Genomic DNA, 22,954 nt, shown 5'->3' on the forward strand with positions numbered 1-22,954 from the left:
CAGCACCCACAAACACACAATAACACAATCACTCTCTCTACATTGGTAAATAGTCTTCCCAAAACTTCCTGGTTCCAAAATCTAGATTATTGCTAGAAGTTAATCACTTTTAAGTTTGATCCAACTCCACCTTTTGCAAAGATTTTCATCTAAATCCATCCATTGTTTTGAGTAATCCTGCTAACAAATAAACCAAACCCATCACATGACCTAACTGCCAGAAGTGTAATTATGGACCAGACTGCATTTTGTGGATTACAGTTTGTGATTTTTAAAACCTGTGTGCTTACATACTGATTGTAACGTCATTTAAGCAGAAAAACGCCTGCAAACAGCAGGAACATGAACCTGGATTAGCTGTTTAGATGCTGCAGTATCCAGATCAAACAATCATTGTGTGATTTAAGTGCAGACTTTCAGATTTAATGCAAGGTGTCTTAGAATTTCATCTATTTTTATATCATTAAACCATTTCATGTCAAATGAAGCAAACATATTATCCGAAGTTGTTTCGATCTGTATTTTATAGCTTTTTGCTGTAATTCTAATGTAATTTTAAATAAGAGGCCCACAGAGATGTTAGTGCAAATGAGGGACGTCATCAGGCTGAAAAACACAAATAAATCTAACAAAGAGACAGCAGAAACTTTAGAATTGTCCAAATCAGTTGTTAAAACAAATTAATGCACTGACTACCTCAGCAACACCAAAACCCTCGAAAAACCATATAAGACAACTGAAGTGCATGCTGAATTATTTCCATGGTAAAGTAAAACATCTAACCAAGTCAAGAACACCCTTGAGAAAGCCTGTGTATCATAGTGGAAGCCTACACGTAAGAGACATGAGATGCCTTCATGAATATAGATAGATATTTATATAGACAGACAGATTTTTTTTTCTTTTAAATCCCAACTTGAGAATCCTGCACAGTATATTTTCTCTTGCTAATACTGCCCTCTTCTGGAAAGAGATCTCAGATGTCATTCCTGGAAACTGCTGGACCACTGTTGCCTTCACCCTCCATATTTTCTCAAGCACCTCTCTCAGCTTTTCATGTTCCTTTTTCCAGATGTTGCTATTACTTGGTATAGCTACATCTACCTATATGTCTGTCTTCCTGTGCCTGTCCACAACTACTATTTCTGATTGGTTAGCCATTACCAGTTTGTTCATCTGTATCTGAAAGACCCACAAGATCTTAGCTTGGACATTCTCAACCACCCTAGTATGCTATTTTGACCTTGGGACTTCCAGTCTATACTTGGCACAGATGTTCCAGTGTACTATGCCAGCTACTTGGTTATGGCGTTCTATGAATGCCTTACTTGATAGCATCTTCCACCTGCTGTTATGTGCTCTATTGTCTCAGGGGCAATGATTAGTGCCTCTGTGCTGTCTTTCAGTCCATTTTTGACCAGCTATTGGTAGGATTTTTCAGTATCAGCCACTTCTTCTATCTCGTATATGCGATCTATCCTTCCATGATGGTTCCTCTTCTTGCTCATCTTCTTTCTTGGGTTTCTGCTGCCTGATGTATTCACTAAGCACATGATCAGTTCTTCCTGGCGTACTTATGGATGTTTGTTGTTTCATTCTGGATAGGGGTTCTGGCACTCACTATTCCTTCCTTCTGCTTAACATACAGTCTCAAGATGCTGGACTTGGGGTGAAACCATTCATACATAATTAGTGCAATGTATTATACTAATTTGCCTGTGAATTATCAGCAAGTATTTATTTCAAACTGATGCATATTGTACTTGGAGTAATTAATTAAAGTCAAAATATTGCAGCATGTAAAGTTCTAATCCAGGTTTGTGATCATTGTGTGATGCTTGCATGCGTTGCAGCTTAAATCACATTAGCAGTCACAAACTGGAATCCACAAATTACCGTCAGATCCATAATAACACCTTTGACAGTGAGGTCATGCAGTGGGTTCGGTTTGTGTGTGTGTGTGTGTGTGTGTGTGTGTGTGTGTGTGTGTGTGTGTGTGTGTGTGTGCGGCGTGAGCAGCTTTTGAACAACCAGGAAATGGCTAATCTAGCTGGTTAATCTAGTTTGTGAAATGGGGATGGGTGTAGGAGTTGGTATAAAATCCACCACGGTTCAGCGTATCCTCTCAGTGTGCATGTCAGTGCCTTCCACAGAGCTTCTCGCTGTACTTAAACTGCTGCATAAAATCGAGAAAGATGTCATTGGAGACCAGGCGGTCAAGTAAGTACAGCAATTTTTGAATGTACATTAACTTAATTTTATCATCATTTTTCAATACGTTGTACCTTCCTCCATATATTGTATGCATGAAGAATGTATTCTTATTTACATTTTCTTTTAACACAAGATGTATTATTTAGATAATAAAATGTATTTACATAATATTATATTACATGATTTGTAAGAAGCAAAAGCAAAAGAAAAAGAGATTTTTAGGAAAGGTTGCATCTACATCAGTTTTTATCTGGTAAATTAAAAAAAAAAATCATGCTATGCTTATAGATGTGACTCCAGTCACCTTTGTAGTTTCTTTAAAAAAAAAAAAAAAAGCTTCTGGGGAATAAAAATGCATAGGATTAAAGCAAGTGAAGATTTTTTTGTGATATGCTCAACTTTATCACAATAAAAAACAAAAAACAGACAAAAGCTAATGGCATGCCTGTGGTCATTATCTCACAACCTTGAAAATCAAAAATATGTTCTGTAAAACAAAATTAGGTTTTGGTTCAAGTCAGTTTTAATGCCAGTATGCCAGATTGATTTTTATACAGCATGCCTCATTCACCCACATTACAGAAGCACTTTTTTATGCCTCACTACTTTCTATCTAATATTTATACTCTGACGGACACATCAGAAACAACTAGGGGTTTAATCTTGCCCAATGATTCTTTGGCAGGCAGACTGAAGCATCCAGGGATTGACTCACTAACCCTCCGATTAGTAGATGACCTGCTCTACCTTTTGAGCTCCATTAAATTATTGTGCTTACGTTTATCCATTTCTTGAACAGACATCTATAAATAACCTTAGAATGAAACATCTGGCTTTTCTTATCTCAAGACCAAACTTATTTCTTAAATGCTGAAATTTGTTGCTGTTTCTGTTCAGTCATCCTAATTGTCCAATACTTGCAACATCATAACTAAAAAGTAGGACATGCTGTAGGACAGGGGTTTTCAGATTTGAAATCAGCAAGTAAACTTTATCAAAGTAAAGGTGAAAGTTGCAAAATATCTAATGCTTGTTATTAATTATTAAACTTTGTGTGTAGGAGACAGTTTGGAAAGATAGAGTAAACATATCACCACTGTGGGCTTTAGTCCTTAAGTGTGGAACGGTTAATTTGACATTTAAGGCAAACATATGGAGAAAAAGGAGAAAGAAAAAAAAAACACAACAAAAAAACACTAACAGGACGAAGGTTCCAGTATCCCGGAAAACTAGCCACAGTTCTTTTGATTTTATCTGCTTCAGTTATATTTTTATTTATTTATTTATTGCAGTTTTTAAAGGAGTGAGTCTCAACTATGAGATCAACAACACTGAACACCACACCAAAAAACTCTCAAAGGATCAGCTGATTGTGAGGAGAGGCCAGCCGTTCACTGTGAAAGTTGAACTGACGCAACCTTTCAACCCTGACCTTTACCCGCTCACCATCACTGCAGAAACAGGTTTGTCTGTAATTATATAATGGAGATATTTTTTAAATTGCATATAACTTTCTTTTAATAGATTTTTTTTATTGAAGCAATAAAAGAACTGTTTGAATATTGATTTCCATGTATCAACAGTGTTTTTATGTTTTTTTTTTCTTATTTCTTCTTTCTCTATTTTTTTCTTTTTGTCTTTGTTTTATCAGCGATATTAATGTTTTGGAATGCTTAATATGGATGTCTATGAAGACTTTTGTCAAACCCACTAAAAATGAAAGATACATGTGGTTTAGTTTAAAAAGAGCTCTTAAACACAGGAGCCAGACATTTCAAACAGAGAGCAGGTTTTATTAATAAGCTAATGGAATAAAAATTAAATAGAAAGAGAGATTAAGAGAAATTATGTCAGGTGACAGCAATGAGGGTGGAGCAGACAATTGAAAGGGTGAGGAGAAAGCTAGACATAACACAGAAGGGAAAGGCTCTGTTGTAAATAAACTAAGCTTTACTTCTTAAAGGCTTTCACCTATTAGCACAGTTGGATGTGACAGCTGCTTTTCTTTTGCTTTCTTTTTTCGGATTACACATCTCTCAGTCATTGGTTGCGGTGTCTTTGTTGGCATGAAATTAAAAATGGAGGCAGTGATTGGCATGATTGAAATGTGCAAACATACATGGAACTACAGTACATAATGCAAATTCTAACAAGTTTGAAAGTTAATATTTATCCCAGCTGTCATAGAGTGAGAGGTGCAAGTCTATAATGAGAGACACATTTACTTAATGCGGGTTTAAGTAGGATAGTTTTCATGATGTCCATCTTTGATGGTTAAAACGGTTTGATTGTATTGTATTATTTATCTCTATTTACCTATTACCTCTGTGAATCCTCTCAAAAGGAAAATATCCATCCGAGAACCTGGGGACAAAGTCATGCTTTGGTATCCCAGACAAAATCCGGCGTTCACCATCAGCGAAGGCAGTGTGGAAGGTGGAGCTTGAGAAGAGATCTTACCCACTAACAGGTTCCTTGAATTTGACCATTACCCCTCCAGCTGACGCTCCAGTCGGAAAGTACAACTTAACTGCCAGATATAGGAATGAGGAAACCTTGTTGGCAACCCTGGTAGTGCTTTTCAATCCCTGGTGTACTGGTAGGTTTGTTATCTTTCTGTCTGCCTGCCAGTTTGCCTAACTGTCCATTAACACTGTTCATCTGTTGCTGTTGTTTTCCTTAAAAACACTATCTATCCATCCATTGATCTGCCTGTCTTAAGTATTTATCCCTATCCTTTTTACTGTAGATGATTCAGTGTCTCTCTCTGATGAGGCACAGAGACAGGAGTATGTGATGAATGAACATGGTATAATCTATAGTGGAAGTGAGAACTACATCAGATCTGTTCCCTGGGACTTTGGGCAGGTATACACCACACACACACACACACACACACACACATATGTCGGGTGTTGCTATCTTGCCTTCAAACTCATGGGGACTTGGGTTTTGGTTGGTCCACACAAGTATGGTAAATTTTAGATTTTGGTCCCCACCAAGATAGGAAAAACCAGTACACACATACACACACACTTTGTGTAGGTTTATTAGATTTTTGACACTGAGTTTAATAAATAGACACCAAAGAGCACCATATTAATCAAGGTTTTAACAATCATTCTTTTTATTCTAACAATCGTATCTTTCAAAATGGTAGCTACTGAATAATGCTAAAATTTCATTGCTACTGCATATTTTATTTTAAGGGTTTAAACACCATTGTCTTCACACCACTATGATATTTTATCTTCTATAAAGCAAAATAAAAGTGGTTAATGTAAAGGGCCATATACAGTATCTAGAATAATTTAAGATTCTTGATAACTGTTTAAGACAAGAGAAAGAAGGTGTAACCACCATCAACCTTTGCATAAGCAAAAAAATACTTATGTTTGCTAATTGCTTGCAGGTAAAGTTTAAGAATGTACTCACCCAAGAATGACTCAGTGAGTCACATAGATACACTTTGACACTACTGTAGATAATTTTTGACGATAAGTATGAATAGACTTGCTCTGCTATGAAGTAGGAATGACTTACACCACTGTAGTTTAAGATAAGCTGCTCTCTTCCTGCCCAGTTTGAAGAGGACATGGTGAAGATTTGTCTAAAGATCTTGGATGTCAACCCCAAATACCTGGCAAATGCAGCCAATGATGTTTCTGCTCGCTGTAACCCCATCTACGTCAGTCGTGTGGTCAGCGCCATGGTAGGATATTTATGTATATACATCTGTTCTGTACAGATGTATTTTATTTGCAAAGAACATTTCTGCAAAAGGGTGATTTAAAGGATTATACTTTAAATTTAAAAGGAATCAAGGTAACGTGTAGGAAGGAATGGTCTATGGCATTTTGTTAATTAATGTTTTATAGTCATTTTGAGGAAAACCATAGTTCACTTGTATAAATCACAATATAAGAAGGAGAACTTTGTTTTCCTTTTTTGCTTCCAGATCAACAGTAATGATGACTGTGGCGTCGTGGAGGGACGGTGGTCAGCTCCATACTCGGGTGGGAATGAACCCACTCACTGGTCTGGCAGCTATCCCATCCTCAAGCGTTGGTATGACATCAACTGCCAATCAGTCAAATATGGACAGTGCTGGGTATTTGCTGGCGTGATGTGTTCAGGTACTTACTAACTCTGCAAGTCCTTACTTACAGTACAACCGCCAATGTAGCTAATGTAGGATAATACTAGAAGTTCTCTGGAAGTGCATAATATTACTGATTTGCAGGTGTCTCATCTGTCTTTTCCTTACTTACAACTTTCCATCACTGGGCCAGCTAGTGGCATAGCATTAAGAATAATGACATTTAACAATAAAATCTAATGTACAATTTGACAAATGCTTCATTGACTTCTTTTCTTTTTTTTGACTGTTTTCTTTGTCTTTTGGGATCCAGTAATGCGTCTGTTGGGCATCCCATGCCGTGTGATCACCAACTTCCAGTCAGCTCATGACAATAACAAGAATCTCACCATTGATGTGTACCACGCTGACTATGGAGTGAGAGAGAAAGAGACCAGGGACAGTATCTGGTAAGACAAGAAAAGCTCATATTTTGAGAAAGCAATTGAAGTACAGATTCTTTCCTCATCTATTACTCTTATTCACCAAACATTCGAACTTCCTTGCCTTCATATACAGTGAACTTTTTGTTACATTTTGTCACATTACAGCCACAAACATGAATCAATTTTATTGGAATTCCACGTGAAAGACCAATACAAAGTGGTGCACACGTGAGAAGTGGAACAAAAATCATACATGATTCCAAACATTTTTTACAAATAAATAACTGAAAAGTAGGGTGTGCATAATTATTCAGCCCCCTGAGTCAATACTTTGTAGAACCACCTTTTGCTGCAATTACAGCTGCCAGTCTTTTAGGGTATGTCTCTACCAGCTTTGCACATCTACAGACTGAAATCCTTGCCCATTCTTCTTTGCAAAACAGCTCCAGCTCAGTCAGATTAGATGGACAGCGTTTGTGAACAGCAGTTTTCAGATCTTGGCACAGATTCTCGATTGGATTTAGATCTGGACTTTGACTGGGCCATTCTAACACATGGATATGTTTTGTTTTAAACCATTCCATTGTTGCTCTGGCTTTATGTTTAGGGTCGTTGTCATGCTGGAAGGTGAACCTCTGCCCCAGTCTCAAGTCTTTTGCAGACTCCAAGAGGTTTTCTTCCAAGATTGCCCTGTATTTGGCTCCATCCATCTTCCCATCAACTCTGACCAGCTTCCCTGTCCCTGCTGAAGAGAAGCACCCCCAGAGCATGATGCTGCCACCACCATATTTGACAGTGGGGATTGGTGTGTTCAGAGTGATGTGCAGTGGTAGTTTTCCGCCACACATAGCGTTTTGCATTTTGGCCAAAAAGTTCCATTTTGGTCTCATCTGACCAGAGCACCTTCTTCCACATGTTTGCTGTGTCCCCCACATGGCTTGTGGCAAACCGCAAACGGGACTTCTTATGGTTTTCTTTTAACAATGGCTTTCTTCTTGCCACTCTTCCATAAAGGCCAACTTTGTGCAGTGCACGACTAATAGTTGTCCTATGGACAGATTCCCCACCTGAGCTGTAGATCTCTGCAGCTCGTCCAGAGTCACCATGGGCCTCTTGGCTGCATTTCTGATCAGCGCTCTCCTTGTTCGGCCTGTGAGTTTAGGTGGACGGCCTTGTCTTGGTAGGTTTACAGTTGTGCCATACTCCTTCCATTTCTGAATGATCGCTTGAACAGTGCTCCGTGGGATGTTCAAGGCTTGGGAAATCTTTTTGTAGCCTAAGCCTGCTTTAAATTTCTCAATAACTTTATCCCTGACCTGTCTGGTGTGTTCTTTGGACTTCATGGTGTTGTTGCTCCCAATATTCTCTTAGACAACCTCTGAGGCCGTCACAGAGCAGCTGTATTTGTACTGACATTAGATTACACACAGGTGCACTCTATTTAGTCATTGGCACTCATCAGGCAATGTCTATGGGCAACTGACTGCACTCATTGAAATCATTTAATAAAAGGGACTTAGAAGAGAGAGCCCTAATATTTTATAATTCACATTTAACTGTTTTACTCTTTGGTGCAGCTTTCTTTGTAATTGTCTATGTTTAAATTAACCGCAATGTGTCAAAATCATCAACTCTCCAGTTTTTGATCAACCACTTTAATTTCCTTATGCTGTCACATAGTCCAGCTCTGTTGACTGTTCTGGACTTTCTAAATCCAGTGCTGAGTTTCCACTCAATCCAACATCGGAATGCTGTGTTCTGTATGTGTTTAAGGAACTTCCACGTCTGGTTAGAGTGCTGGATGACCCGAACTGACCTGGCAAAGGATGGAAAATATGACGGGTGGCAAGTTGTGGATCCAACACCACAGGAAAAGAGTGACGGTATGAAATCTCTTGTCTCGAATGTTTCTTCCTTTGTTTTATTACTTTAATTTATTGATCATAAAAATAAGATTAATTTCTAAGTATTGCTTTTGAACACTGATTTTTGTTTGAATGGGCTGCTCTGCATATGCAGGTGTATACTGCTGCGGTCCAGCCCCAGTCAAAGCCATCCTGGATGGAGAAACCGATCTCAAATATGATGTCCCATTTGTCTTTGCTGAGGTCAATGCTGACTGCATTGACTGGCTGGTTAGTATACATAGCTCGACTCTATGAATACATGAATATCACATTTAGTAGGAAGTCTTTGGCAGAAATGTTTTATGTCCAGTTTTGTGTTCTAAATTGTTTCTTTCTTTGTGTTCAGTGTAAAGCTGATGGCACAATGACAAAAATGCTCTCTGACACCAAGTCAGTCGGACAGAACATCTCCACCAAGGCTGTTGGCTCCAACACGAGGCTGGACATCACAGACAAGTACAAGTACAAGGAAGGTGGGTTCAGCTGACAGAAACTCAAAGATTTGAGCTGACCATTTCGTCCATTGCCATCCTGATATTATGAAACTATACACATGTGGACAAAATTGTTGGTACCCTTCAGTCAATGAAAGAAAAACTCACAATAGTCACAGAAATAACTTTAATCTGACAAAAGTAGTAATAAATAAAAATTCTATAAATCTTAACCAATGAAAGTCAGACATTGCTTTTCAAGTATGGGCCATCTGACCTCAGGAATTCACATGACAAGGTGGGGCCAGGTTTCACAATGAGCTCACCCGAAACCCTGGCTGATTAGGTCCCACACCCGCTTTCACACCTTGGCGCATGTGATTAGAGGATCACCAAGGGGTCCTTTGTCCCTCTTTGGGGGGATACTCCCACTGGGTTTAAATCTGGGACTCTCGGCCATTTGACCTTAGAACTGAAGAAGCTTCTCGGATGAGAGGTGAAACGTCTTCAAGCAACTTAAAGAAGTCCAGACGCTTTTCTTTGCAAACTCCTTTGACTACGATGACCTGGATGACTGAGAACCTTCACAGACTTTTCAAGTATGCTTCAACTGAATTATTTAAAAAATAAATGCATGAAACAGGCCTGGACACAAAAATGATAGTACCCACGACTTAATATTTTGTTGCACAACCTTTTGAGGCAATCACTGCAATCAAACGATTCCTGTAACTGTCAGTGAGACTTCTGCACCTCTCAGCAGGTATTTTGGCCCACTCCTTATGAGCAAACTGCTCCAGTTGTTTCCGGTTTGAAGGGGGCCTTTTCCAGACTGCATGTTTCAGCTCCTTCCGAAGATGCTCAATAGGATTGAGATCAGGGCTCATAGAAGGCCACTTTAAAATAGTCCAATGCTTTCCTCTTAGCCATTCTTGGGTGTTTTTGGTCATTGTCCTGTTGTAAGACCCATGACCTGCGAGCTTTCTGACACTGGCCAGCACATTTCTCTCTAGAATCCTTTGATAGTCTTGAGATTTCATTGTACCCTGCACAGATTCGAGACACCCTGTGCCAGATGCAGCAAAGCAGTCCCAGAACATAACTGAGCCTCCGCCATGTTTCACAGTTGGGACAGTGTTCTTTTCTTGATATGCTTCATTTTTCCGTCTGTGAACATAGAGCTGATGTACCTTGGCAAAAAGTTCAATTTTTGTCTCATCTGTCCACAGGACATTCTCCCAGAAGCTTTGTGGCTTGTCAACATGTAGTTTGGCATATTCCAGTCTGGCTTTTTTAGGATTTGTTTTCAACCATGGTGTCCTCCTTGGTCGTTTCCCATGTAGCCCACTTTGGCTCAAACAACGATGGATGGTGCGATCTGACACTGATGTTCATTGAGAATGAAGCTTAGCTTGGATCTCTTTAGAAGTCTTTCTGGGCTTTTGTTACCATGCGGATTATCCGTCTCTTTGATTTGTCATCAATTTTCCTCCTGCGGCCACATCCAGGGAGGTTGGCTACAGTCCCATGGATCTTAAATTTCTGAATGACATGTGCGACTGTAGTCACAGGAACATCTGCTCCATCTGCTTGGAGATGGTCTTATAGCCTTTGCCTTTAACATGCTTGTCTATGATTTCCTTCCTAATCTCCTGAGACAACTCTTTCCTTTGCTTCCTCTGGTCCATGTTGAGCGTGGTACACACCATGTCACCAAACAACACAGTGACTATCTGGAGTCCTATATATAGGCCCACTGACTGATTACAAGATTGTAGACACCTGTGATGCTGATTAGTGAACACACTTTAGATTAACATGTCCCTTTGGTCACATTCTTTTCATTCTTTTCTAGGGGTACCATCATTTTTGTACAGGCCTGTTTCATGCATTTATTTTTTAAATAATTCAGTTGAAGCATGGTTAAAAAGCAATGTCTGACTTTCATCGGTTAAGATTTATAGAATTTTAATTTATTATTACTTTTTTCAGATTAAAGTTATTTCTGTGAATTATTTCACAATTTATGTCACATTTTGTATTATTTGGAATTTCAAAATTCAACTATATAAACCTAATGGAGTAATAGGAATTTGCAAAATATATTGCAGATGAAGATTGTTTTTTTTGGTCATTTGATTGTCTGATGTTATTAACTTCATCAGTAATTAATAAGAAGGTTCAAAAACACATTTCATTATGGTCTGAACATTTGATATTATTTGATAAAATTAATTTGTGACTTTTGAACTCAACAACATTTTCCATCCCCACAGGCACTGAGAAGGAGAGAACCGTATTTAAATATGCCCTCTCCAGAAATAATGAGAAAAGGGACAATGACGGGACCACAAACAGTACCAACGGAACATCTCCTGGGGGCATCGTTCCACGGCCAAAAATATACATGCAATTTAAAGAGGTACATCACAGAATTCCTGTTGTGTCTCTTTATTTTTCTACTTAAGTGAATCTTAAATATATTTTAGTACTTACTATTATCTTGGTGTGTGGATTTTCTGAAAAATTATTATTACAAATGTAACAAAAAGTGACCTCTGTTGCCTTTTTAAATTAATTTTAATAAGTTAACCAAAACAGTTAATGAATAAAAGCTCATCCAATCCACCAGACCCCATAAAACCATAAAAAGGACTGAAAAAAGCACTGTCAATGTGAAATGTGTTATCTCTTATATGCAGTTCTATACTCAAGTGTCTACAGTATGACCATTTTAGCACACTTGTCCTGCTCTAGCTGAGCAGCCAGTTAGATGAATGACTGGTGGATTGGCTGTGTGCAGGATGATCATCTGACAAGTTTTCTTTTGAAATGTCATCAGGAGGCCCACAAATAGCATTAATGTTAACAACTGTGGTGGTGATTGGGCCAAATGTTTTTGTTGGAACTAAGGATTGCATTCATCTTTACTGTATGTGCTTTAATGAGAATGAAAACTTTACGTTTTAACTATATCTTGTGCATGAAGCACACTGAATACTGTCTAATTATGAATCAGTCATTGTTTATAGCCACTGGCTAAAATTAGCAAAGGCTATGAACTATCTGTGCTAAATGCTCTCTATTGTAAATCAATTTTAACAAAAAACCACCCAAAAACCACAACTTATTCAAAAGGAGATGAGCATTACCGTTGTTGCCTAAAAGCAAAGTGCTTTTCTAAATTAAGAAAACTCAAATCTCACAAGCTGTTGTTTTAAGCATATCTTTTTAATCATATTTTAGGGAATTATGCATAATAAACCTGGTGCACAGGGAATTGTACCTTATTCTTATGCTGACCGGTTCCAAAAAGAGAGACCACATCACTCCGGTCCTCTGCTCTCTCCACTGGCTCCCAGTTGCTTTTAGGATTGATTTTAAAATTTTACTGCTGGTTTTTAAGGTTCTTAACGGCACTGCACCTCCTTACCTGGCAGAGCTTCTTAGCATTTACTGCCCCAGGAGATCTTTGAGGTCAGCAGACTTGATGCTTTTAGATGTTCCCAGGTACAGATTAAAGACTAGGGGAGAGAGGGCTTTTGCTGTGGCTGCACCCAGACTGTGGAACAGTCTACCCCCTCACATCAGATTCTCCACAAGCCTAGGAACTTTTAAAACTGCTCTTAAAACTCACCTATTTTCACTGGCTTTTAGCAAGGTTTAACCTATTGTTTTTAATTTATTGTTTTATTTGTGAGGCATTTTATGTACCTGTGTTTTATAGTATTTTATATTTGTATTTTATTGTACAGCACTTTGGTCAGCCTCGGTTGTTTTTAAATGTGCTTTATAAATAAACTTGACTTGACTTGACTATTCCTCTATTTGTGGTGCTGCAGGTATCCAAGCCAAAGGACGGTGAGGACGTGAGTCTGAAGCTGGTGCTGAACAGTGAAAGCCGCACTGCCAGGCCTGTGTCCATCAATATCAGCGTCCAAGCCATGAGATACAATGGCTCATTGGTTGAAAACATCCAGAGTGAGGTGAAGGAAGAGACACTGCTGCCTGGGAAAGGTGAGTCAATTGGCTAGGACTTTATCTGAACTTTATCTGTTTTTTGTGGGGTGGGGTTTATTCTTAGATTAGAGATACCTCAAAGACAGATTGAGAGGTCAGGTCATATGAGAGACTGCAACAACTATAATTCTCTCCCTCTGTCTGCTCCAGATCTGTCCATCCCTATCTTGGTCCCCTTCCTGGTGTACCACAAGCACATGGTGCACTCTGACAGCATGAAGATTTCAGCTGTGGTCACAGATAAGCTGGAGCCGAAAAATGTGTACCTAGCAGTGAATGATGTCATTCTGTTGGATCCTCCAATCTCCATCACAGTGAGTAAAAAACTACCATCTCTCTCACTCTGTTATCATTCTGTAGCTTTGTTCGAAGAACAACTGACACATTAGCTCACAGCTGTTGTTATCTCCTGCTGTACTTGTTTTAATGATAAATATAATTATGTGAAATGAAATATAAAATTCTGGCTGTCTGCCCTGTCTTCAATGATTGGGAGCCTGACCTTACAGGCCCAACCCTACCAGCCATACCTGTTAAAGGCAGCTCCCTGCCTAGAGAGAGAAGCTAGAGCCTCTCTCCTTTTGTGGGCATAGCAGTACATTGAGCAAATAATAACTAAATGTAATAATTACAATCGGCATGTTGTTTACTATCTGTGCCATTATGAGAAGCAGGAAATTATTTTGACAGAATCACCATCTTTTAGTATGTTAGAAGGCTAAAGGCTTGCTTAATTAGCACAAAACAAAAAACAAAAAGCACCATCGCTGCCAGTTGACATGTCTTGTATTTAAAAGTAATTGGTCATGGAGCTGGTACAGTTAAACTGAAACTGATTGCTACATGAGGAGTTAGGTCACATTATTACAGTTGGCAGTCTTTAATGTATACCAAATTTCATATTTGTCCTTTGGGATGGAACACTTGAGTGTGCCCAAACCTTTATCTGATATCATGCATGATGGTCATAGGGAGTGAGTGTTTTTCTTTGTGCATGACTGTGTATAAAACATGCACCTCCTGTATCTGTGGTGTTGTATGATGTGGGCTGTCATATTTATAGCAGAAGTTGCATAAACCGAAAGTGACACACGCATTATGGTTTCTAATTTTTGGTTGAGAGCAGTACTGCATATGCAAAAGTTTTTAAACTGTAAAATCTTTGTCTTTTAGACTCCCAGTCTGGCAAGAGTGAACCAAAGCACAACTGCTGAAGTGGTTTTCATGAACCCAGTCAACAAGACACTGACAGATTGCACTCTGACTATTTCTGGAAGTGGTATTGTGGATGGAGAGCAAAAATGCATGTAAGTGTGTGTGCATAATTTAAACTTATCTGGATTCTAAATGCTTGTGTACAGTTTTACACAAGTGTTGTGTGCACCAGTTTTTCCTTCATGTAGCAACGGCATTCTTTCTGTCTTCACACCACCTCAAATGACACAGAAGCTGATCACACCTGGGTGTGTGTCCCTAACGTGTCGGGGCTCAGCTGGGGTCTTTCCCCTTTATCTAGCCACTGACTACAGTGCTCAGCAGTCCCTGAGATTTCCATAATGGTGTGTCATAGGGTTTGGCCACACATTTCCAGCTGTTTAAGGAGTAAAACAGTGGATGTGCCATTGAAATCAGGACAGCAAAATTCCACTGGAGAAACTTCTGCTCACCTCCTTGGCCCATCTTGCAGCTTCCTCCTGCCGTTGCAGTTCTAGGAACACCAGCTTTTGCCAAATTAAACATTAACCTTAACTGTTCTGTATTACTCTTATGTTTCCCGCAGACTTCCAGATCTGAAACCAAGCCACAGGTTTCGTGTTACGTTTTTCTTACTTCCCAAGAAGACTGGCAAGAAGACTCTCCTGGCTGACTCTGACTGTTCCTCCTTCAGAGACCTCAAGTGCACCTGTATTGTCAATGTCCAACCATAATTCCTCAGAATCACAGGGTAGAAAATGTGTAATTTTAATCAGTAAATACATTTTTAAAAAAGCTTGATGCAGATATTTTATTTTAACACAATTCTTTATATTAAAAAAAAAACTTTACTAGCATTAAAAAAAAAACAACCTTCAAGGGATATAAGATCATATGGTTATATTCATCATATCCTTTGTGTTTTTCCTTTGAGCTTCAGAAGAACCTTTTTGAGACTGGCTCCAAAAGTGAGTCCATCTTAACAGACTTCTGTGTTAAAATGCCCAACTAGACAGTATAGTAGAAAAAAATTTTAAAAATCAAATGGAAAGTACAGATTTCCTCATAACAACTTGTACAGTTATGATTTTTTTTTTTCCTAGTGTATTTGGCTACTGCTGAAGCTTAAACGTAGGGGCAGTGTTGGGGAGTAACGGAATACATGTACCGCCGTTACGTATTCAGAATACAAAATATGAGTAACTGTATTCCGTTACAGTTACCGTTTAAAAAGGTGGTATTCAGAATACAGTTACTTTGTTGAAATAAATGGAATACACAGCGGTACTTCCCTGTTTCATATTGTCATGGTCAGGACTGTTTGGGTTTGTTTGACAGCTACGTTCTGTTGTTCCAGGCGGCAGCGTTACGGTTGCCATGGTTACAGGGTGACGCTCTCTCTCTGCGTGTTTCCTGGGTGAGAGAGCGCTTTTTTGTTGTTGTTGTTGTGCTAAGCTAAAAGGCAGAATGCTACAGGCATGGCCCTAAAGCATGTAGCCTGATGGGCAGTGTAGTCCGTGCTGCAGGGAGAATGGACTACCATACCCGTTATGTGTCTGTGAGCGAGGGAGGGAGGGAAAGGAAAAGTCCGAGCTGTCACGGAGCAAAAACGGGAGCTGGAAGCATGTAAATATAATAATAACCACAGCAGCCAAGAAGAGTGCCTGACGAGCCCAGCTGTAAGTAAGCTATTAAGACTCAACTGTACACTGTGTTCGTGTTTTCCTCCGGAAAAAATAAGTTCCGTTGGAGCAGCCTTTCAACGCCTCTCTCTGTCTCCCGCAAGCAAAGTTGACCCAGACAACAAAGTAAAGCTAGTTTTCGGCTACCAGCCCGACACGAACCCGACGTATTAGCCAGAGGTCTCTTTACTACGTTTCGGAGCCGCGGACCTTCAGTAACAGTAATAAATCACAGCAATAGGACATTCATGTAGTTGTAAACAGCATGATAATATATTAAGTATTCCAAAGTATTCAGAATACGTTACTCTCATTGAGTAACGTAACGGAATACGTTACAGAATACATTTTGGGGCATGTATTCAGTATTCTGTAGTGGAATACATTTTAAAAGTAACCTTCCCAACACTGCGTAGGGGTATGGTTCCTTTGATTGATAGGTATGTTATGGCCATTTATTTAGTTATGTCTGTAAGTGTATATTGGAAATCATTTGGTAAAGGGTCAGTAAGTGATTATATAATTTTCCCAAATAAACTGTCAAAAATGTAAAATCTTGTGGATGTTTGGGTCATTTTTGTGTACTTTAGAAGTCCAGCACACCAACACAACTCATTCCTTTGCTGTTTGTTTGTAATCATTCATGCTCAGTATCATTCAGTTCACAGTCTTCTTGTGCTAATAATGTTTCTTATTACTTGTTTGGGACACAAGAGAACAGGTGTGTCATAAAAAGAATTATGATGCAGTATAACGTGTCTGTTTGCGTCACTCTACATTTACTTTTATTCAGTCATACGTAAAGAGCATTTTATTTATTATGATTTGGTTCGCGAGTGATGGGAGAAGGGAGCCGGAGATCGACAGACGGATTGGTGCTGCGGCTGCAGTGATGCGGACGCTGCACCGGTCCGTCGTGGTGAAGAGGGAGCTGAGTGTAAAAGCGAAGCTCTCAATTTACCGGTCGATCTACGTCCCGACCCTCACCTATGGCCACGAGCTGTGGGTAGTGACCGAAAGAACGAGATCGCGGGTACAAGCGGCAGAAATGAGCTTCCTCGAAGGGTGGCTGGCCTCTCCCTTAGAGATAGGGTGAGAAGTTCGGCCATCCGGGGGGGCTCAGAGTAGAGCCGCTGCTCCTCCACATCGAAAGGAGCCAGTTGAGGTGGTTCGGGCATCTGACAAGGATGCCCCTGGGCGCCTCCTGGGTGAGGTGTTCGGGCATGTCCCACCGGGAGGAGGCCCAGGGGCAGACCCAGGACGCGCTGGAGAGATTATATCTCGGCTGGCCTGGGAACGCCTTTGGTGTTCCCCGGATGAGCTGGAGGAGGTGGCTGGGGAGAGGAGGTCTGGGCTTCTCTGCTTAGGCTGCTGCCCCCGCGACCCGACTTCGGATAAAGCGGATGAGGATGGATGGATGGATGGATGGATGGATGGATGATTTGGTTATTGTTACCACCATTACTTTATTTAAATTGTTTGAATAGTTGCACCATTGTTAGTCACATATCTGTTCAGGTGTAACCTTGCACAAATTTGTACAGGAAGTACAGCACTGATGTTTTATATAAATGTCACATTTTGTATTATATGTCATCACTACTACCACATACACTGAAATAAAAGCTGACACCACTGCATGTTTTAAGCGGTTACTGGGACATCAGATACAAATTCTTTAAGTTTTAATACAAAAAAAGTTGTCAGAATTACTGCAGTCTACAAAAGACAAACATACAGGAGGAATAACCTTACAGTGCCACTATTTACTGGGAAAAATCCAAAGTATGTTCTTTATCTAATTATTTTAAGAAATTCAGACATTTCATAATATCTAAAGTAGTGGTTGGCTAATTGTCTGACCTTCCACCAGATAACAATTAGCAGGGCTTTAATAAAAAGAAAAAATTTAAAAGCCCAATATTAAGTGGAGTGGGGGAAACAAGTGTGAGGTGTTTTGTGACAGAAGGATATCATCAATAGTGAAAATGAAGGTTGCTATGATGTATGGTTTCAACACAGTGGCCCTAACGAAAAGACAGGAGGCCGAGGTGGAGGTGGCAGAGCTGAAAATGTTAAGGTTTTCGCTGGGAGTGACCAGAATGACGTTTCTGTTTCTGTGGGGTCATCTTGTCTAATTTCGCAAAATAAAATTGTGATTTAATTTGATAGTTTAAAACTAATAAATAAAAAAAAACAGCGGTTCCAGCATTGTAACTTCAGGTTGCAGCGGTTTTCTCACCTTCTGTTCTCTCCGTGTCTCAGGCCTGCCTCTGTGCCGACACGTGAGATGCACCACATTGTGGAGGATGTCATCAAATTGGTGGAGCTCACAGTCAAAGGTTAGAGCTTTGGGGTCCTTAGGGACTGAGTAAAGCGCTATACAAATGCAGGCCATTTATTCACAATGTGCATGTAAAAACTACCAGATAAAGCTGCTGGCTTCTCTGCTTGCCCATTTCCATCTTTGGTTATCGGAGACTGACATGCCTGTAAAACAGATAGCTGCAGCAAAAAAAACAACAACAAAAAAAAAAAAACAACCACCAATTAGAGCGCTCGACTGTGGCCACAAGATGGCAGTAATGTAAAAAAGAAAAAAATCATACTCCCATTAGTGAAGTCTTTCCTGTCTTTTTTAAAGATATCTATTATTTTTTTTATTTCCTTTAAAGTAGATTGAAAGCACAAAATGAACAGAAATTAAGACAGAAATTAAACATGAAAACAAATAAAGGTATGTTTTACCCATAGATTTTGACACCATAATTAAGTGGCCAAAAAGATTGTCATTTAGCTAAAACACAAAATAAAATTTGATTCAATTTTTTTCATAAAATGACAAATCACCGCAACAGTTTCCTCAAGGCACTTGATATTCTAAGTCAAAGACCCTACAAAGATATAGAGAAACCCTCAACAATCTCCCTTCTAATAAAAAGAAATCTCTGGCACAAGCAGGCTCAGGGAGGGGCAGCCATCTGCCATGACGGGTTGGGAGTGAGGGAAGAAACACAGGACACTGTCCCAGAGAGCCAGAGCTTAACAATAACTAATGGACAGGTAAATGGTGCGTGCAAGGGGGTGATGAAAGCATCGGCAGATTGACTGAGGAAACTTACGTCAGTTGTCAAATCCAACAGTGACTTCAACACACCTCAGAACGTGTCCCAGCTTGACGACTTGGCTGACATCAGCAAATCAGCCCTGGGTAGATGTAGACCAGGAGGTCAAGGCTTCTGCAGTAGCAGAAATAAAAAGAACTAAACAGCACTAAATTTGTAACAGTTACAGCCAGTATTTTTATGCTTCTTTATCTAATACAGATTGTTACGTCCCCCCCACCATGGTGGAGGCAAAGGTAGGAAGGAGACAGCAACACCGGACAACCACAATCAATGAAGGAGAAGGACAACAGGTCAGTTAAGAATCAGGCAGGATTTATTGGTTGCTTGCCTTGATAGTCAAACTTAACAACAGAAGAGGGTGGGGGGGGGGGGACTGGGCGGTTGAGCCAAATCAAAGAAAGTAATAAAACAAAAAGAGGTCGATAGCTTCCAGGGCCTAACTAAAACAAAAATGCAAAGCAAAAGGCCTACCTAGCTGCTCAACAAAAGGTCAGTGAAAACATAAAAAAGTGGCATCAACCGCATAACCTAGTGTGTCTAACAGTTTAAAACTACAACCAGTGTATAGGGTACCCCAGCTTACCTGTCCAGCCTCCCACCACACACAATACAAAGAAGCCTGTTCACAAATGTTTGTCATAAAGCAGAAGCCAGCAGCCCCCAGCTGGCCAGGGAGCTGCTCATTTGTAGTGATCCTCGGAGAGTGATTGGTCAACTGTGCCCAGACCAGCCAATAGACACATGCCAATCAACTTTGAACTGGCCAATAGGTGGAGGCTTGGCACTTGAAAGATAAGAAAAAGAACACAAACGCAAAGCCACATCTCTTGGCATGTAACACGGATGTTTGTAATTTGTCTTAAATTAATTATGTTGATTAATTCATTTGTTGCACACTTGGATTAAAAGAAATTGAAACCAGTTCTGTAGGGACGTTTGCTGCTGGACACACGACAGCTGGGAGAAGTGGAGTGTCGTGTGCCTGGCCACACTCTCAATGGAGGACGTTTGAAAGACATCCACCTATTTGGAACCATGATAACGGGGTTCTGGCTGATCAGAGTTGGCTCGACCCTGGCTTATCGAAGAATAAAGAAGCGGTACAGCTGCTCAAAATCCCACAAGGGCTGGCTGGCGATGCGATGGGCAAGGCGTGAGTACTCAGACTGTGCTTGAATACAATATAACTAAGATCTTGGAGAAGTTCACGACTCTGCAACGGGAAATCGATAGATCTGGGGACCAGTGATGGACATTAGATCAGCTCCAAAATTGAATGCAGTTTGTTTGCAGCCAGAAGGCTGAATGGCTGGCTGGAACAACCATTTCTCCCAGATTGCAAGACTGTGTTTGGACTCTCTGACCCTATCCTTCAAGGCCGCCTGCGTTGGCTGGAGACTGTTGACTTTCGCTTATCCCCCCCAAAAATATAGGTCTGGGGCCATAAATAAGGTTAAAATAAAAATATTTTTGTTTCTGTGGCATGGTTTAACAAGTCACAGTCATGTAAACGCATTTTCTCAGCAGTGTTGATGATCTGCTTTTCTGTCTCTACCACCCCTGGACAACAGCCAAAACAACCCAAGAAACACACAATGAGATTATTAAATATTTCACAAAGTCAATAATCTATAAAAAAAAATAAAAAAAAATTGCCAGTTATCTGGATTTGTATTTTCTAAATGTTGTCTTTTATAAAATCTCCAGCTGTTTGTGCATATTAGTACATTTAAGATGAGTGTCAACTTACTCAGGTTGTAACTCGATGTAACAGAGCTTTTCACACACACTTTATTTTTACGGTTGCCATTTTACAATCGGCTACAGCTTTGCAGCTCGCAGCCACACACATTTCCAAAAACAACAATTACAGCAGAACCCAGTTCAGACTTTAAGCCGGCAGAGGATGATTGCGGATGCCGCTCAGATGCGTCCGCCTCCCGTGCAGCACCACCACAGACCATGCCCCGCCACATACCCCCATCACCTGACTGAGTCCGGAGAGCCATCCGGCCAGACCTAGCACCCCCAACCTCGAGCGTGAAACTTTCTTCTGACTGGCCACACTTCGCAAACAAAAGTTTTAGGAAACCAGACTGGAATCTGGATTGGTGATTGAGTTGAGTCAGAGCGCCAATCCATAATTGGGATATCCAATCCCAAATAAGGATTGATTTCATATCCCAAATCCATATTTGGGATATCCTATCTTTGACATCATACTGATGTGTATGAATTTGAAACCTGAGCTTGTATTTAAATTTAATATGGCTATTCAAGACCGTGACAGTGAGTATGCTGGCATTATAAGTCCCCTTAAAAAATTAAAGTTATAAAACTACAAAATTTGGAAAAAGTTTATGGACATGAAAGTCAAAACAATCTGTTCTTAGAAATTTTACATTGACCATATGAAACCAGTGGAAAATAGGAGGATTACGAAAAAAAGAAAAATGGAAGTGCCAAACAGATTTTGTCTGGAATCATTTGTGAAGAAGAGGAACGAAGCTTCTCTCGGGTGTGTTAGAGAATGTTGAGAAACAGGTGGGTGGAGTTTGTCAAAATCTGATCTTATCTGATCATGTTGTGTTACAACTTTCCAGGTTACATTAAACCTGAACATTATTTATTCATGTCAGTGTGGTTTTTTTCTATGAGTGATATGAAAGAAAAATGCTCTCATATTGACTGTTTATCATTGTCCAGTTCCAGGCGTGTGTGAGGAGTCAGAGCGGACCTGGGTTCAGTTCTTAGGCTCTTTGGAGCCATCAATCACAACCTGCAGAAAGCCAAAGACGTCATTCAGGAGGACAGCTAGTATATCTGTGCAGTTAGGCGTGTTTCTGTTGTGTTTTTTGTGCCTCTATGAGTAATGATTGACTAATGTGTGTCTATGCGTGTGTGTGGTGCATATTAAAATCAGATTAATTGTGAAACAAGTATAAATGTGTGCCCATAGAAAAATAATTAAGAATTAGGAGTCCTTACATGGATTATTTTGTGTGAGAAAAACACAATGTAAGCTGCATACAATAACATGTCATAGATCTCATTTAATCAGTACGGATAAGAAACACAGTATGACACCCTGATACAAATACATATACAGAGTCTGCCTCAGAAATGGTTGTGTTAGTATTTCAGATTAGTGCATTAAAATTTGACACAGATACAATGAGGAGAAGGTCAACATCAAGAAAACCGAAGGAAACACTTTCATTTCATGTCAAAAACAAAGAACAGTTCAGGTAGAACTTTTAAAGATTATGGAAGCAAAATAAAACTAAATCACTGACTCCTGTATAGTGGTAGATCTAACCTGACATGTAAGATGTGGAAAAGCATAGATTGCAAAACCTGTATAATGAATTAAATGTTATTGGCATTTATTTCTTTTGCTTTTCTGTGTGAGTCCTAAATCGTTGCTACAATAATGGGGACTAAAACTTGAATAAAAACATCAACATGGTCTAGGGCAGATACACCAGTTCTTACTGGAATTGAAGCATATTTATGCTCCCTTAGTCACAAGACTTTGCCACAGTGGATAGCTTCGCATTTGATCGTATTTTACACTGGATGCTCTTCCTGATGCAGAACTCGAGGGATAAAGTCAGAGATCTTTTCAGTTATTAGTGAATGTGAAAACTACTATGCTACAGGGAAACATAAATGTACTTTTCCATCTCTTATTCCCAGAAAAATAGGTATGGTTCACAGTCCAGACTGGATTCTTACCGAATGCCAAATGAAAATCAGTACACTGAGCTGTTTCAGGGTTGGACTAACTCTCTAAGCAGTGGAAAGTGAACCCACCCCAACTTTCAATCCATACGCAGTTTCAGCACAGA

The 22,954-nt window shown here is 39.8% G+C and overlaps 1 protein-coding gene and 1 long non-coding RNA gene across 2 annotated transcripts; both read left to right on the top strand.

Moving 5' to 3' along the window:
• The first annotated feature begins 2,148 nt into the window (after positions 1-2,148).
• Positions 2,149-15,520, top strand: LOC116313188 (protein-glutamine gamma-glutamyltransferase E-like). Its single transcript, XM_031730802.2, has 15 exons — positions 2,149-2,220; positions 3,507-3,677; positions 4,559-4,813; positions 4,964-5,082; positions 5,798-5,926; positions 6,173-6,350; positions 6,627-6,762; positions 8,512-8,621; positions 8,758-8,873; positions 8,992-9,118; positions 11,356-11,501; positions 12,922-13,096; positions 13,250-13,413; positions 14,273-14,406; positions 14,880-15,520. The coding sequence occupies exons 1-15, from the start codon at positions 2,196-2,198 to the stop codon at positions 15,025-15,027; spliced, it is 2,133 nt and encodes a 710-aa protein (XP_031586662.2). The 5' UTR covers positions 2,149-2,195; the 3' UTR covers positions 15,028-15,520.
• Positions 15,521-15,936: 416 nt separating this feature from the next.
• Positions 15,937-19,388, top strand: LOC120440190. The gene is made up of 3 exons (XR_005613057.1): positions 15,937-15,972; positions 18,241-18,317; positions 19,302-19,388. It is a non-coding gene; the product is annotated as an uncharacterized LOC120440190 (long non-coding RNA).
• The last annotated feature ends 3,566 nt before the right edge of the window (positions 19,389-22,954 follow it).

The sequence above is a fragment of the Oreochromis aureus genome, linkage group 5 (assembly GCF_013358895.1).
Source record: "Oreochromis aureus strain Israel breed Guangdong linkage group 5, ZZ_aureus, whole genome shotgun sequence".
Taxonomy (NCBI): Eukaryota; Metazoa; Chordata; class Actinopteri; order Cichliformes; family Cichlidae; genus Oreochromis; species Oreochromis aureus.

Coding starts and splice junctions, on each gene's coding strand:
- LOC116313188 (XM_031730802.2), top strand. CDS start 2,196: ATGTCATTGGAGACCAGGCGGTCAA. Junction 4,814..4,963: donor TTTCAATCCCTGGTGTACTG/GTAGGTTTGTTA, acceptor TTTTTACTGTAG/ATGATTCAGTGTCTCTCTCT. Junction 13,097..13,249: donor GACACTGCTGCCTGGGAAAG/GTGAGTCAATTG, acceptor TGTCTGCTCCAG/ATCTGTCCATCCCTATCTTG.